Source organism: Haematobia irritans, chromosome 1 (assembly GCF_050003625.1).
Source record: "Haematobia irritans isolate KBUSLIRL chromosome 1, ASM5000362v1, whole genome shotgun sequence".
In the NCBI taxonomy this organism is placed as follows: domain Eukaryota; kingdom Metazoa; phylum Arthropoda; class Insecta; order Diptera; family Muscidae; genus Haematobia; species Haematobia irritans.
Window position 1 is genome coordinate 27012606 of NC_134397.1, and position 18395 is coordinate 27031000.

At 29.9% G+C, this 18395-nt stretch overlaps 1 protein-coding gene across 1 annotated transcript in view; it reads right to left on the reverse strand.

The window, feature by feature from the left end:
• LOC142220484 (uncharacterized) overlaps window positions 1-18395 on the reverse strand; it is a 94054-nt gene that overhangs the window by 23617 nt on the left and 52042 nt on the right. The window contains exon 3 of the mRNA XM_075289660.1: window positions 12505-12854. Coding sequence (XP_075145775.1) covers window positions 12505-12854 — 350 coding nt within the window. The remainder of the gene's footprint in view (window positions 1-12504; window positions 12855-18395) is intronic.

Consider the following 18395-nt stretch of genomic DNA (forward strand, 5'->3'; position numbering starts at 1 on the left):
TTTTCTTTAGACATAAAATTTTAACAACATTTTCTATAGAAAAAAAATTTTAACAAATTTTCTATAGAAATGAAATTTTGACAAAATTTTCTATAGTAATAAAAAATTGACAGAATTTTGTATAGAAATAAAGTTTGGACAACATTTTCATTAGAAATAAAAAGTTGAAAAAATTTTCTGTAAAAATAAAATTTTGACCAAATTTTCAAAAGAAATAAAATTTTGAGAAAATTTTCTATAGAAATAAAATTTTGACAAAATTTTCTATAGAAATAAAATTTTGACAAAATTTTCTATAGAAATAAAGTCTAGACAAAATTTTCGTTAGAAATAAAATTTTGACAAAATTTTCTATAGAAATATAGACAAAATTTTCTATAGAAATAAAATTTAGAAATATAGACAAAATTTTCTATAGAAATAAAATTTAGAGAACATTTTTTATAGAGATAAAATATTTACAACATTTTCTATACAAATAAAATTTGAACAAATTATCTTTTTTATATAAATCAAAGTTTTGAGAAAATTTTCTATAGAATAAAATTTTGAGAACTTTTTCTATAGAAATAAAATTTGGAGAAAATTGTTTCTAAAAATAAAATTTCGACTATGGGCTCTTTGTAAACCCTCCACCATAGGATGGGGGTATATTAACTTTGTCATTCCGTTTGTAACACATCGAAATATTGCTCTAAGACCCCATAAAGTATATATATTTTGGTTCGTGGTGAAATTCTGAGTCGATCTAAGCATGCCCGTCCGTCCGTCTATTGAAATCACGCTAACTTCCGAACGAAACAAGCTATCGACTTGAAACTTGGCACAAGTAGCTGTTATTGATATAGGTCGAATGGTATTGCAAATGGGCCATATCGGACCACTTTTACGTATAGCCCCTATATAAACCGACGCTCAGTTTTGGCTTGCGGAGCTTCTTGGAGGAGCATAATTCATCCGATCCGATTGAAATTTGGTACATGGTGTAAGTATATGGCCTCTATCAACCATGCAAAAATTGGTCCATATCGGTCCATAATTATATATAGCCTCCATATAAACCCATCCGGATCCTCTAAGAGAAGCAAATTTCATCCGATCCGGCTGAAAGTAAGTATAAGTAAGTAGGTATATGGCCTCTATCAACCATGCAAAAATTGGTCCATATCGGTCCATAATTATATATAGCCTCCATATAAACCCATTCCCAGATTTGGCTTGCGGAGCCTCTAAGAGAAGCAAATTTCATCCGATCTGGCTGAAATTTGGTACATGGTATTAGTATATGGTATTTAACAAACGCGCAAAAATTGGTCCCTATCGGTCCATAATCATATATAGCCCCCATATAAACCGATCCCCAGATTTGGCTTGCGGAGCCTCTAAGAGAAGCATATTTCACCCGATCTGGCTGAAATTTGGTACATGGTGTTAGTATATGGTCTCTAATAACCATGCAAAAATTGGTCCTCATCGGTCCATAATTATATATAGCCCTCATATAAACCGATCCCCAGATTTGACCTCCGTAGCCTAATGGATGAGCAAAATTCATCCGATGCGGTTGAAATTTGGTACGTGGTGTTAGTATATGGTCTCTGATAACCATGCAGGAGTTGGTCCATATCGGTCCATAATTATATGTAGCCCCCATATAAACCGATCCCCAGATTTGACCTCCGGAGCCCCTTGGAAGAGCAAAATTCACCCGATCTGTTTGAAATTTGGTACGTGGTGTTAATGTATGGTCTCTAACAACCATGCAAAAATTGGCCCATACCGCTCTTAATTATATATAACCCCCATTTAAACCGATCCCCAGATTTGACCTCCGGAGCCCCTTGGAAGAGCAAAATTCATCCGATCTGTTTGAAATTTGGTACATTGCGCTAGTATATGGCCGCTAACAACCATGCCAAAATTGGTCCATATCGGTCTATAGTTATATATAGCCAATCCCCAAAAGTAATATAGCAAAATTTTATTACTATAGAAAATTTTGTCAAAATTTTATTACTATAGAAAAATTTGTTTTTATAGAAACATGTGTGAAAATTTTATTTTTATAGAAAATTTTGTCAAAATTTTATTACTGTAGAAAAATTTGACAAAAATTTGTTTTTATAGAAAAATTTGTCAAAATTTTATTTCTATAGAAAATTTTGTCAAAATTTTATTTCTATAGAAAATTTTGTCAAATTTTATTGCTATAGAAAGTTTTGCCAAAATTTTATTTCTATAGAAAATATTATTAAAATATTATACGTATTTAATCGGCCTTTTTGGTTTAATTTATAACCCGTATGGACCAACTTACAATTGAGAACACGGTGTTAAGAAGTTTTACGATACCTTGCCATCGGCAAGTGATTCCGCAACCCAAGTAATTCGATTGTGGATTACAGCTTTTAGTAAAAGTTTCTATGCAATCCATGGTGGAGGGTACATAAGATTCGGCCTGGCCGAACTTACGGCCGTATATACTTGTTTTAAATAAAAACATATTATCAATATCAACTTCCACAATTTGATCAAAATTGTAAAATTAGAATTTTTAATTTGTTAGATTTGTGATAGAATTCGTTCCAAAATTTTGGTAAATTTTTTTAAACTTTTTAAAATGAAATTTTTAAACGTACGGCAACCGCGATCTATTTGTAGTTTGCGTAAGCGGCTTACGCTAATCATCTTTAATGGTACATGGTTGCGGGTAAGTAATATTGCACCTAACCCAATGTTTCACATACGTTCACTGGTACGCGTTTGTAGATATGGTTGATGGGCACATATGCATACTTCCCCATGTTTAGATACCCTCCACCATAGAATGGGGGTAAACTAACTTTGTCAATCCGTTTGTAACACAAATTGGTCTCAGACCCATGAAGTAGAAGAACATTCTAGATCATGAGGAAATTCTGAGCCGATATACCGATATCCGTCCGTCCGTCCGTCTGTTAAAATCATGCTATCTCATGAACGAAACAAGCAATCGACATGAAACTTGGCTCAAGTAAATTCTATTGACATCGAACTATATTACAAATGGGCCATGTATGACCCCGTTTACATATAGCCCCCATATAAACTGATTACAAGATTTGACATTTGACATCCAAATCCTCTGTGATAAAAAAAATTTCATCCGATCCGGTTAAAATTTAATATGCGATGCTAGTAACTCCCATTAACAACCATGAAAAAATTGGACCACATCGATCCATCTTCCACCCTCTATCGTGTAGGATATTATAGCTGTATATAGTCCCCATATAAACCGATATACATTTCGAATACAGACCATGGATACTCAAATAGCACGCGTCAACGAAGAATTGCTTAAAACGGAGGTACGTCGCTTCATTTATACTATCACCAAAATCTTCGAAACTCAAGCAGTTGGATTTTTGTGCATAAATTTGGCACTAGAAATACAAAGTGTCGATAATTTTAAGACGCCGGGAATGGGCCAAAGAACCAGAGAACCTCTTTTGTGCAGCGTGTTATAGCTGTATAGGCCGTTTGAATGCCATAATTCGTAAAAATATAAACTGATACAAACATTTTATATTTTTTCCGACCGTTTTTACTTTTTATCACATTATACATGCGCAGGAGAAAAAAAACAATGCACAATAGGAATTGTACAAGTGTACTTGAATTTTAAATTTTATTATTTATCAATAAAATAAATACCTTCAAGTATACCCTGCAAAAAAAAGCGTCGCCAAAAAAGTAGTGAAAATGTTCTTTTTGGATCCGGAAGTGATGCCAAATTGACGCAGAAGCGATGAATTTAACATGGGCTTATCATAGGACGGATGTCCAGCATTTCAACAGCCGCTGCACTGAATTTGCATCACTTCTTAAGGTATGAGGCGAATTCATTGTTTTGGATGTGAATTAAGAAATTTTTTGTGATATTTTGATAAATAAATAATTTTTAAAATTGTTTGTGAATTTTAATGCATTATAACGCTTGTCTGGAACTTTTGTGATCAAATATTTTCAAAAATACGAAAATTTTTACAAAGGATTTAGAATTTTTTTCGGCTAAATTTAAATAATTTGTACCATTTTACTAATTCTTAATCTGTTTTTTGACCTAGTTGAAACACAAAAAAATTCCCATTAAAAATATGTAAAAAGCGAGTTCTAAAGAAATTGACTCAAATGAACTTCCTGTGCAGTTAAAATAAAGAACATTTTTGGGAAGTTTTTTTGGAAGTGCCTTGAGAAGAACTTCCGACTATTTTTGCTAGGTATGTACCCCCTTTATATAGCCTTCGACATGGAAAACCAAAACCCATAAATTTTGAGAGAAAAACCCCTACCTGACCACAATGAATATGACCCAGATGATAAAGAGCAAGGCGAAGGTAACACTTGCATGGAAGGGAAATTTTAATATTCCCATGGAAAAGACAATCGCATCTCCCAATGAGCAGGAATATCAAAAAACAGAACTCAGAAGTGTTGGAGAGGACAAAAGAAAGTATCCCGTTTTCAAATATATTGAAGAGGTCAAGAACTGTCCCAAAGAAGCTTTCAATGCCAACGTTCCTAAGAAACACTACAGGGATGAGGTTATGCAGTAATCAACCCAAAAAATGTAACTTGAAAACTTGTACAAAATAGGCATGTCCTGGTCCTTTAATTAGTATTATCTATATACCCTCCACCATAGGATGGGGGTATATTAACTTTGTCATTCCGTTTGTAACACATCGAAATATTGCTCTAAAATCCCATAAAGTATATATATTCTGGGTCGTGGTGAAATTCTGAGTCGATCTGAGCAGTCCGTCCGTCCGTCCGTCTGTTGAAATCACGCTAACTTCCGAACGAAACAAGCTATCGACTTGAAACTTGGCACAAGCAGTTGATATTGATGTAGGTCGGATGGTATTGCAAATTGGCCATATCGGTCCACTTTTACGTATAGCCCCCATATAAACCGATCCCCCGATTTGGCTTGCGGAGCCTCTACGAGAAGCAAATTTCATCCGATCGGGCTGAAATTTGGTACATGGTGTTGGTATATGGTGTCTAACAACCATGCAAAAAATTGTCCACATCGGTCCATAATTATATAAAGCCCCCATATGAACCGATCCCCCGATTTGGCTTGCGAAGCCTCTAAGAGAAGCAAATTTCATCCGAAATTTCTGGCTGAAATTTGGTACATGGCGTTGGTATATGGTCTCTAACAACCATGCAAAAATTGGTCCACATCGGTTCATAATTATATATAGCCCCCATATAAACCGATCCCCCGATTTGGCTTGGGGGACTCTAAGAGAAGCAAATTTCATCCGATCCGGCTGAAATTTGGTACCTGGTGTTGGTATAGGGTCTTTAACAACTATGCAAAAATTAGTCCACATCGGTCAATAATTATATATAGCCCCCATATAAACCGATCCCCCGATTTGGCTTGCGGAGCCTCTAAGAGAAGTCAATTTTATCCAATCCGGCTGAAATTTGGTACATGGTGTTAATATATGGCCTCAAACACCAATGCAAAAATTGGTCGAAATCGGTCTATAATTATATATAGCCCCCATATAAACCGATCCCCAGATTTGACCTCCGGAGCCTCTTGGAAGAGCAAAATTTATCCGATTCGGTTGAAATTTGGTACGTGATGTTAGTATATGGTATCCAACAACCATACAGGAATTGGTTCATATCAGTCCATAATTATATATAGCCTCCATATAAACCGATCCCCAGGTTTGACCCCGGGAGCCTTTCGGAGAAACAAAATTCATCCGATCTGCTTGAAATTTGGTACGTGGTGGTAGTATATGATATTTAACAACCATGCTAAAAGTGGTCCATATCAGTCCATTATCATATATAGCCCCCATATAAACCGATCCCGAGATTTGGTTCTGGAGCCACTTGGAGGAGCAAATTTCATCCGAGCCAGTTGAAATTTGGTACATTGTGCCGTTAACAACCATGCCTAACTAGGTCCATATCGGTCTATAGTTATATATAGCCCTCAGATCCCCAATCACACAAAAATTAGTCCGTATCAAGTTCATAATTGTATATAGCCCACATATAAGCGACCCCCATATTTCAATTCTGGCTCTCTACGTACCGTACAAAAGTCCATATCGATTCGTAATTATTTATAGACTTACCTATACATACTTTGTTTGTCTAATATATACCACGTATGAACTAACTAACAATTTAGAAAACGATGTTAAGAAGTTTTAAGATACCACAACCCAATTAATTCGATTGTGGATGACAGTCTTTCGTAGAAGTTTCTACGCAATCCATGGTGGAGGGTACATAAGATTCGGCCTGGCCGAACTTACGGCCGTATATACTTGTTTTTTTTTTTGCAATGAAGTATTCAGAATACGTATCAAAGAAGATTTTAAGCGGAACTAGAAGATGGAATTTCGAATTTCGGAAATTGCTAATAGACTGCCATTCATAATTTTAAATATAAACTTTAGCTGATGGCCTCTGTAGCCAATGCTACTTTTCCTTCTAGCATTATTCTTATATTATACTATAAGTCTAATTTTGTAAATAAATAAATAAATGTAACATCTATTAAAAACACCTCTACAGAAAAAAATGGAATAAATTATTCTCAAAAATATTTCCTTGAGCAAAAGAAACCCGCAAGCCTTGGTTTTATCTATTGGGAAAAAGTGCACATTCGTTTATGGAATTCTGAACTATGTTTTATGAGTTTGATGGAATTCATCTTGTTCTTCTTCGTCATTCGCTTTGCGTTCCATTTCATTTGAAATATCAACGTTCTTGAACTCACAGATATGAATGTGTTATCACGTACATATCACATAGATTTTTGTTGACGCTCCCCAGAGGTTTACTCGCTTGCTTAGTTTATGTGTGTGTGTGTTCGACTCGGGTGGTATGTTTGGGAGACTGAGACCGCAACATGGGAATAGTTGAGAAGCAAAGCAGACTCATGAAATTTATGCACTCTGACTTGAGTTTCTATGACTCTGCATTAAATTGCAATTGACTTCATTTCTCTAGCATTCAGAAGGGTACATTGACTTCTCCATCTCATTTACGTAGTCAGTTTGAATTTGCTTTACATATGCACTGTGTGTGTATGTGTGAGTGTTTGAGCTAAAGCTTTGCATTTTTTAGTATTCTAACTGACACTGTTTCGAGTTCGTTTTTTTTTTTCAAATAAAAAAAACCAGGAAAACTAGAAACCTTTGTATACTGCATACTGGAGGGTAACGTATGCGATTTTGTTTTTTTAAGCTCTAGGGAATTGCGTGACAATATTTTTGAGTGGTAGTTGGGGATATCAAAAGTAAATGAAATTCATCGGTATACTGAAATTCTTTTGCTATTGGATTTAAAAACAATTGAACTAAATCAACTGGATTAGATTCAACATCAACTCATTTGTGTTATTTGCATTTGCAAATTAGATAATAAATTCAACACTAAGTGACTGGAAATAAGGGGAAATTGATTAGAAAGGAAACCAAATGACTACCATATGCTAACTAATCTAAATAACGAGAGTGGTCCGATAAGTATTTATCCTAATAGCAATCAACTATCTTCTAAATGTAAATAAAGTAAATGTAATGGTTTAATAAATTTCTATAGGTTGCCTTTAATACCCCAGCAAAAAAAAAAATTGGAAAAGGTACAACTTTAAAAGCACTTCCAAAAATGTACTTCCAAAGGTGATCCTGATTTTAACCACACAGAAATTCTATTATTTCAATTTTTATAACTCGCTTTATTCATATTTTTAATGGGTAATTTTAACTTTTTAGTTTAAAAAGTTTAAAATAGATTAAGAATTAATAAAATAGTATTAATTATTTAAATTTTGTCGATATAAAATTATGAATCTAATTTTCAGATATTAGGCTAGGTGGCAGACCGATGTATCAGGCTCACTTAGACTATTCAGTCCATTGTGATAGCACAGTGGTGAACTTCTCTGTTATCACTGATTCCAAGTTAAGCTCAATGACAAGGGACCTCCTTTTTTAGCCGAGTCCAAACGGCGTTCCACATTGCAGTGAAACCATTTAGAGAAGCTTTGAAACTCTCAGAAATGTCACCAGCATTACTGAGGTGGGATAATCCACCGCTGAAACACGTTTTAGTGATTGGTCGAAGCAGGAATTGAACCCACGACCTTGTGTATGCGAGGTGGGCCATACAATTGCACCACGATGGCTCCCAAATTACATTAAAAGATAACAATAAAAATCATAAAAAATATAAAAGATATTTATTCGGAAAAATAACACTAAATTTTTTAATTTACATCCATCCAAAGCCCCGAATTCGGAGCACACCTTAAGAAATGATATAAAGTCAGTGCAACGGCTGTTGAAATTATGGACATCCATCCTATGACAAGCCCATGTTAAATTTATCGCTTATGCGTCAGTTTTGCACCACTTCCGGGTTCATTAAAAACATTTTCATTTTTTGGCGACGCTTTTTTTGCTGGGACGCCATATCCAGGTGTTTGATTTCCTAACACTTTAGTTTTATTCCCTGCACCACTGTGTGACAGAAGAAGACGTGAGGATGTCTGATAGTCTGTTTGTGAACACATTCCGATTAATCAGCGTCTGACTGCAATCGACTTCAAATTTGTCAAAAGTAAGTATTTTGGGACCGAATCGATCCATATTAGCAGAAATCGGTTCAAATTTAGATGTAGCTCCCATATATATCTTTCGCCGGATATGCGATATGTGCACTAGTAGAAAAAGTTTCGTTACATTAACGAAATGTGTCGTTAAAACTCAGCCAATGAAACAAATTCGTTAATACAACGAAATTTTTCGTTATTATAACGAATTTTCTGTTAACCAACTTAACGTTTCGTACTATCAACGAATATTTTCATTGTATTAAAGAAAATGTTTCGTTATATCAATGAAAATTTTCGTGGGCTAAATTTTAATAAAATTTTCTTTGTGTGTGTGGCTTAAAACAAAAAGTATGAAAATGGCTCTGTGGTATTTTGACTAATTTTTCCGGCAAGGTGCCGCCTTGAGAAGATCAAAACTTTGATATTTTTAAATGCCAATCTTAATCTCCAAAATGCCCCCGGGATTGAGATCCGAAGATTTTGGTGGCCATTTTGCAGTAGAAATGGAGTGAGGAACTTCAATTTTAAGCCATTTTTGGTAGACATGAGCTGAGTGCGATGGTGCTGAATTGTAATAGTCTACGGATAAAATCTGTGTCTGTAAAGGGTTTTAATTTGACACAATTTTCTATAGAAATAAAATTTTGACAAAATTTTCTATAGAAATAAAATTTTGACAAGATTTTCTATAGAAATAAAATGTTGACAAAATTTTCGATAAAAATAACATTTTGACAAAATTTTCTATAGAAATAAAATTTTGACAAAGTTTTCTATAGAAATAAAATTTTGACAAAGTTTTCTATAGTAATAAAATTTAAACAAAAAATTCCTCTGGCAATAAAACATTGATAAACGTTTCTCTAGAAATAAAATTTTGACTAAATTTTCTATAGAAATAACATTTCGACAAAATTTTCTATAGAAATAAAATTTTGGCAAAATTTTCTATAGAAATAAAATTTTGACAACATTTTCGATTGAAATAATATTTTGACAAAATTTTCTATAGAAATACAATTTTGACAAAATTTTTCTTAGAAATAAAATTTTGACAAGATTTTCTATCGAAATAAAATTTTGACAAAAAATTTCTATCGAAATAAAATTTTGACAACATTTTCGATTGAAATAAAATTCTGACAAAATTTTCTTTCGAAATAAAATTTTGACAAAATTTTCTATAATAATAAAATTTAAACAAAAAAATCCTCTAGCAATAAAACTTTGACAAACACTTTTTTAGAAATAAAATTTTGACTAAATTTTCTATAGAAATTAAATTCGACAAAATTTTCTATAGAAATAAAATTTTGGTAAAATTTTCTATAGAAATAAAATTTTGACAACATTTTCGATTGAAATAAAATGGGTTAGAAATAAAATTTTAACAAAAGTTTCTATACAAATAAAATTTTTACAAAATTTTCTATAGAAATACAATTTTGACAAAATTTTTCTTAGAAATAAAATTTTGACAAGATTTTTTATCGAAATAAAATTTTGACAAAATTTTCTATAGAAATAAAATTTTTACACGATTTTCTATAGAAATAACATTTTTAGAAATTTTGCTATAAAAATAAAATTAGGACAACATTTTCTATAGAAATAAAATTTAAAAAAGTTGCTAAGAAAAAAATTTAACAAAATTTGGTATAGAAAACAACATTTAACAGAATTTTCGATAAAAATAAAATGTTGACAAAATTATCGATAGAAATAAAATTTTGACATCTTTTTATAGAAATAAAATTTTAGCAAAAATTTCTCTAGTTATAAAATTTTGACAAAATTTTCTATAGAAATAAAATTTTGACAACATTTTCCATTGAAATGAAATTTTGACAAAATTTTCTTTAGAAATAAAATTTTAACAAAAGTTTCTATAGAAATAAAATTTTTACAAAATTTTCTATAGAATAACAATTTTGACAAAATTTTTTTTAGAAATAACATTTTGACAAAATTTTCTATCGAAATAAAATTTTGACAAAATTTTCTATAGAAATAACATTTTTAGAAATTTTTCTATAAACATAAAATTAGGACAACATTTTCTATAGAAATAAAATTTAAAAAAGTTGCTAAGAAAAAAATTTAACAAAATTTGGTATAGAAAACAACATTTAACAGAATTTTCGATAAAAATAAAATGTTGACAAAATTATCGATAGAAATAAAATGTTGACATCTTTTTATAGAAATAAAATTTTAGCAAAAATTTCTCTAGTTATAAAATTTTGACAAAATTTTCTATAGAAATAAAATTTTGACAACATTTTCCATTGAAATGAAATTTTGACAAAATTTTCTTTAGAAATAAAATTTTAACAAAAGTTTCTATAGAAATAAAATTTTTACAAAATTTTCTATAGAATAACAATTTTGACAAAATTTTTTTTAGAAATAACATTTTGACAAAATTTTCTATCGAAATAAAATTTTGACAAAATTTTCTATAGAAATAAAAGTTTTAGAAAATTTTCTATAAATATAAAATTAGGACAACATTTTCTATAGAAATAAAATTTAAAAAAAGTTGCTATTGAAAAAATTAAACAAGATTTGGTATAGAAAACAACATTGAATAGAATTTTCGATAAAAATAAAATTTTGACAAAATTTTCGACAGAAATAAAATGTTGACAACTTTTTATACAAATAAAATGTTGACAAAATTTTCTTTAGAAATAAAATTTTGACAATTTTTGTGGAAATAAAATGTTGACAAAATTTTTATAGAAATAAAATGTTGACAAAATTTTCTATAAAAATAGAATTTTTCCTTAAAACTAAAATTTTGAAAAATTTTTTTTTATAAAAATAAAATTCGTTCTTTAATCATTGTTATTGTTTTTTGATTTCAATGTATAGTTTGAAGCTGAAATCAAAAAAACAACAACAAATAAAATTTTGACAAAATTTTTTTATAGAAATAAAATGTTGACAAAATTTTCGATTGAAATAAAATGTTGACAACTTTTTATAGAAATAAAATGTTGACAAACTTTTTTTTTTAAATTTTGACAAAATTTTCCTTAGAAATAAAATTTTGACAATTTTTTTGGAAATAAAATGTTGAGAAAATTTTCCTTAGCAATAAAATTTTGGCAATTTTTTTTGGAAATAAAATGTTGACAAAATTTTTATAGAAATAAATTTGAACAAAATTTTCTATAAAAATAAAATTTTGACAAAATTTTCTATACAAGTAAAAGATTGACAAAATTTTCCATTGAAATAAAATTTTGACAAAATTTTCTATAGAAATAAAATTTTGGCAAAATTTGCTATAGAAAATATTGTCAAAGTATAAGCGTTAGCCTATATTTGAAGGGTTTTTATCTTAAATATTAAAATTCAATATATCTGTTAATTTAACGACTATTTCTTGAAATCAAAAATGTTTTTCGTTATAACAAAAATTTGCCTTAGTACAAAGAAATTTAATGGAAGGACGCAAATTTCCAGGACTCATGTCCCAGATTTAATGAAAAAAAATTCGAGTCGAGATTAAAATTTTTCTTTTAATTAAAATATAATTATTATACAGAAAATTTTCCTTAATACTGTGAAAATTGTGCTTCCCTAATATCTGCGTTGCATAATCTTTCATATTGGATGAATATTTTTTTCAATGTAGGTGTTGTATCAAGTAGAAAAATGAAAGTGAATTAAGTTTTGGCAAAAATATTTTTAAATAAAGACAAAAAACTTGTTGGAACCGGGTAAGTTTTTTGTCCAGTGTAGTTTGGCCTTTGGTGAGCCCTATTCAGGTGTCTGATTTCACAAGAGATTATTATGTTTTCCAATTACTTCCTGATTTGCCTTCTTCCCTTTGTCATACTACTTACCCAAATGAGTCCATATATAGCTTTCGAATTGTGGTGACCATCGATGCAAACCATTTATGCTGATCTTTAGCAAATCCTTTGGCTGTTGTGGTTGTTGCTGTTGTTGATGTTGATGGTGTGCTGAGGACACGGATGGCATTGCTGTTTCGCCATAACCACGATGACCGTTTATTGAATTCATTGACTGTTCTTGCTGATGATGGTGTTGCTGTTCGTGCCGTTGATGCTGGCCAAGTGGTTGCTCTTGGTCCATTGTTATCAATTTTCCAAAGATAATTAAATCAGTCGGTAGCATTTTTAATAAATTTTCATCAAAACACGATAATGGTTGAACAGTTGCATTTAATTGCCTGAAAGGAATAAAAAATTTTATTTCTTTTTTTTTTTGTTTTGTTCAAATTATATTATAGATTGAAAATCGCTACGAATGCTGGTGACCAATGATGCAGCATTAAGTCCGTTGCTATTGGAAGATAATTAAATTGACTATAATAGAATTTTCGCCTTTGAAAAACTGGGTTAGTTATTGAATTCCATGGATTCCAGCTGGTTGGAGTAAATCCTATTAGGAGAAACCATAGAAATTTCATTTATTGAAGGATATGCGTGGACACGCAGTGATTGACTACAACTGCTGACATAATGGAATTTTAATATAAATATATTGTATATTTATAATTTCAAGAGAAACTATTGATTGTGAAACACTAGAGGAAAATTTAATAATTTTATTAAAAAAAAAACAAAAAAACAAAACAAAACAAAAAAACTGGCATATAAATTTGTAATACATTAATTTATTTTATATGAAATTTTATATTAAAATCAGTAATTAAAAAAATAAATTAAAAACAAAATAATAACAATACGCAATAAAATTTTAATACATATATTTTTAATTTCAAGAAGAATTATTGGATGTGAAACACTATTAAAAAATTTAAAAATTTTATTTCAAAATCTAAAAAAACTATGCAAATACGGACATTAAATAAAATAATTTCATTAATATTAAATTACATAAAGTTACTATCTATAAATAAAAAAAAATAATTTCTATTAAATAACTTGAAATTAAAATCTATAATTTAAAATAATAAATTAAAAACTATAATTAAAAAATATAAATAAGTGCCTGAATTAAAATTTACATAAAGTACATTTAAAATAATTTAATATTAAAAAAAATAAATTTTAAACTAAAATGCATAATTTTCAGTCCTTAAATCCTTCGATTTTTATAGTTTTACTTTTTCTTTTAGATTCTTATTATACCCTCCACCATAGGATGGGGGGTATATTAACTTTGTCATTCCGTTTGTAACACATCGAAATATTGCTCTAAGACCCCATAAAGTATATATATTCTGGGTCGTGGTGAAATTCTGAGTCGATCTGAGCATGTCCGTCCGTCCGTCCGTCTGTTGAAATCACGCTAACTTCCGAACGAAACAAGCTATCGACTTGAAACTTAGCACAAGTAGTTGTTATTGATGTAGGTCGGACGGTATTGAAAATGGGCCATATCGGTCCACATTTACGTATAGCCCCCATATAAACGGACCCCCAAATTTGGCTTGCGATTGCTCTAAGAGAAGCAAATTTCATCCGATCCGGCTGAAATTTGGTACATGGTGTTAGTATATGGTCTCTAATGACCATGCAAAAATTGGTCCACATCGGTCCATAATTATATATAGCCCCCATATAAACCGATCCCCCGATTTGGCTTGGGAGGCCTCTAAGAGAAGCAAATTTCATCCGATCCGGCTGAAATTTGGTACATGGTGTTAGTATATGGTATCTAACAGCCATGCAAAAATTGGTCCACATCGGTCCATTATTATATATAGCCCCCATATAAACCGATGATTTAGTTGAAATTTGTTACGTGGTGTTAATATATGGCCTCATAATTATATATATCGGTCCATAATTATATATAGGCCCCATATAAACCGATCCCCAGATTTGACCTCCAGAGCCCCTTGGAAGAGCAAAATTCTTCCCATTCGGTTGAAATTTGGTACGTGATGTTAGTATATGGTATCCAACAACCATGCAGGAATTAGTTCCTATCAGCCCATAATTATATATAGCTCCCATATAAACCGATCCCAAGATTTGACCTCCGGTGCCTTTTGGAGAAGCAAAATTCATCCGATCTGCTTGAAAATTGGTACGTGGTGATCGTATATGATATTTAACAACCATGCCAAAAGTGGTCCATATCAGTCCATAATCATATATAGCCCCATATAAATCGATCCCGAAATTTGGTTTTGGAGCCTCTTGGAGGAGCAAATTTCATCCGAGTGAGTTGAAATTTGATACATTGTGCCAGTATATGGTCGTTAACAATCATGCGTAACTAGGTCCATATCGGTCTATAGTTATATATATCCCTCAGATAAATCGATTTCCAATCACACAAAGATTGGTCCATATCAAGTTCATAATTGTATATAGCCCCCATATAAGCGACCCCCATATTTCAATTCTGGCTCTCTACGTACCGTGCAAAAAGTCCATATCGATTCGTAATTATTTGTAGACTTAACTATACATAACTTTTTTGTCTAATATATACCACGACTAACTCACAATTTAGAAAACGATGTTAAGAAGTTTTAAGATACCACAACCCAAGTAATTCGATTGTGGATTACAGTCTTTCGTAGAAGTTTCTATGTAATCCATGGTGGAGGGTACATAAGATTCGGCCTGGCCGAATACATACAATATTCAGTTTTAATTTTTAAACTTCAGTTTTTAAATTTTAATTCTTTATTTTTTAATTTTTTATTTAAATTTTATGTTAAAAAGAAGTATTTACAGCCGTATGTTCCGCCGAGCCTTTTTTTTAATATCCACCACAGTTTCCTTTAAAAACCTCTCGTCGTAGCGAGAATCATACTAATTTGAAAAGATCGGGAAATGGAAAGAAAAAGTATTGAAGCCCAGATGAACATTTTGGTCGCAGACTCACCACCATCGCACTCAGCACGGTTCAAACAAGAATGGCTTAAAATAGAGGTTCCTTCATTTCTACGGAACAATAGTCAACAAAATCTTAGAATTTTGGGCCAGGGGCATTTTGGAGAATAAGATTGGAACCCAAAAATACCAAAGTGTCGATTATACCAATACGGTGCTACGTGCAGGGTACGGTGGCATTGTCGACCGTTTGAAGGCCAACAAACAAATTGATCGGGTTTACTTGTCAAAGAGTTGAAGTGAAAATTTACTCTTTTGGTTGGCCACCAGAAACGCCTGGGATAGCATTAGTGTGTGCCGAACTAAAGACCGATGGTTGCTCCCCGCTCATATTTATCCATCGTGGAGTCAAAATAAATGCTGAATATTATCGGACATTTTTTTTAAGACAAAGTATGTTAGTCCTTTATTTGGTTACATTACAGGTCATCCATTTTAAGGTCGTGGAGAAATTCTAAGTCGATCTATCGATGTCCGTCCATTCATCTGTTGAAATCACGTTAACTTCCGAACACAACAATCTATCGACCTGATATTTGGTTGAAGTAACTGTTATTGATGTAGGTCGGATGATATTGCAAATGCGCCATATCAGATCACTTTTTGGTAAAACCTCTATATAAATTAATGCCCAAATTTGACTTTGACCGAAGTCTCTTGGAGGATTAAATTTCGTGCCAATCCAACTAACATCTGGCAGGTGAGGTTAGTATAGGTCATCTAACAACCATGCGAAAAGTACCTCCATATCAATCCATAATTATATAGCATCAATGTGAACCGTTCGACTTTCAATAAAGAAATAAAATTTGGACAACATTGTATACAGAAATAAAATTTGGACAAATTTTTCTATAGAAATAATATATATTCTATAGAAATAAAATTTTGACAAAATTTTTTATAGAAATAAAATTTTGACAAAATTATTCATAAAATTAAATTTTGTCAAAATTTCCATAAAAATGTTCACAAAATTTTCTATAGAAATAATATTTGACAAAATTTTTTATAAAAATAGCGTTTTGACAAAATTTTCTATAGAAAAAAATTTCACAAAATTTTCTATCTAAGTGAAATTTTTACAATATTTCCCATCGAAATAAAATTTTGACAAAATTTTCTATAGAAATAAATTTTTGACAAAATTTTCTATAGAATTAAAAGTTTGAAAAAATTTCCTATAGAAATAAAATTTTGACACAATTTTCTATAGAACTAATACTTGACATTTTTTCTATACTTATAAAAATTTGACAAAATTTTCTATAGACATAAAATTTTGACAAAATTTTCTATAGACATAAAATTTTGACAAAATTTTCTAAAGACATAAAATGTTGACAAAATTTTCTATAGAAATAATATTTTGACAAAATTTTCTACCGAAATAAAATTTTGACAAAATTTCCTATAGAAATAAAATTTCGACAAAATTTTCTATAGAACTAATACTTGACATTTTTCTATACTAATAAAATTTGGCAAAATTTTCTATAGAAATAAAATGTTGACAAAATTTTTTATAGAAATAAAATTTTGACAACATTTTCTACCGAAATAAAATTTTGACAAAATTATCTATAGAAATAAAATCTTAACAAAATTGTATACTGAAATAAAATTTTGACCAAATGTTCTATAGAAATAAAATTTTGACAAAATCTTCTATCGAAATAAAATTTTGACAAAATTTTCTATAGAAATAAAATTTTGACAAAATTTTTTATAGACAATAAAAATTTTCACAGAAATAAAATTTGGACAAAATTTCCTATAGAAATAAAATTTTGACGAAATTTTCTATAGATCTAATACTTGATATTTTTCTATACTAATAAAATTTGGCAAAATTTTTTATAGAAATAAAATGTTGACAAAATTTTCTATAGAAATAATATTTTGACAAAATTTTCTACCGAAATAAAATTTTGACAAAATTTCCTATAGAAATAAAATTTCGACAAAATTTTCTATAGAACTAATACTTGACATTTTTCTATACTAATAAAATTTGGCAAAATTTTCTATAGAAATAAAATGTTGACAAAATTTTTTATAGAAATAAAATTTTGACAACATTTTCTACCGAAATAAAATTTTGACAAAATTTTCTATAGAAATAAAATCTTAACAAAATTGTATACTGAAATAAAATTTTGACAAAATGTTCTATAAAAAAAAAAAGTTTTGACAAAATCTCCTAACGAAATAAAATTTTGACAAAATTTTCTATAGAAATAAAATTTTGACAAAATTTTTTATAGACAATAAAAATTTTCACAGAAATAAAATTTGGACAAAATTTCCTATAGAAATAAAATTTTGACGAAATTTTCTATAGATCTAATACTTGACATTTTTCTATACTAATAAAATTTGGCAAAATTTTCTATAGAAATAAAATGTTGACAAAATTTTTTATAGAAATAAAATTTTGACAACATTTTCTACCGAAATAAAATTTTGACAAAATTTTCTATAGAAATAAAATTTTGACAAATTTTTTTATAGACAATAAAATTTTTCACAGAAATCAAATTTTGCAAAATTTTCTATAGATATAAAATTTTGACAAAAATTTCGACAAAATTTTCTTCTACAAAAAAAAAACGTTTTTATAATTTTACCAAAAATTTTTATTGAAATACAATTTGGCCAACATTTTCAATGGAATTACAATTTGGCCAACATTTTCTATGGAAATAAAATTTTGACAAAATTTTATATAGAAACAAAATTTTGACAAAATTTTCTATCGAAATAAAATTTTGACAAAATTGTCTACAGAAATAAAATTTTGACAAAATTTTCTATAGAAATAAAATTTTGACGACTTTTACAAAAAAAAAAAAAACTTTTTATAAAATTTTTCTATAAAAAAAAATTACCAA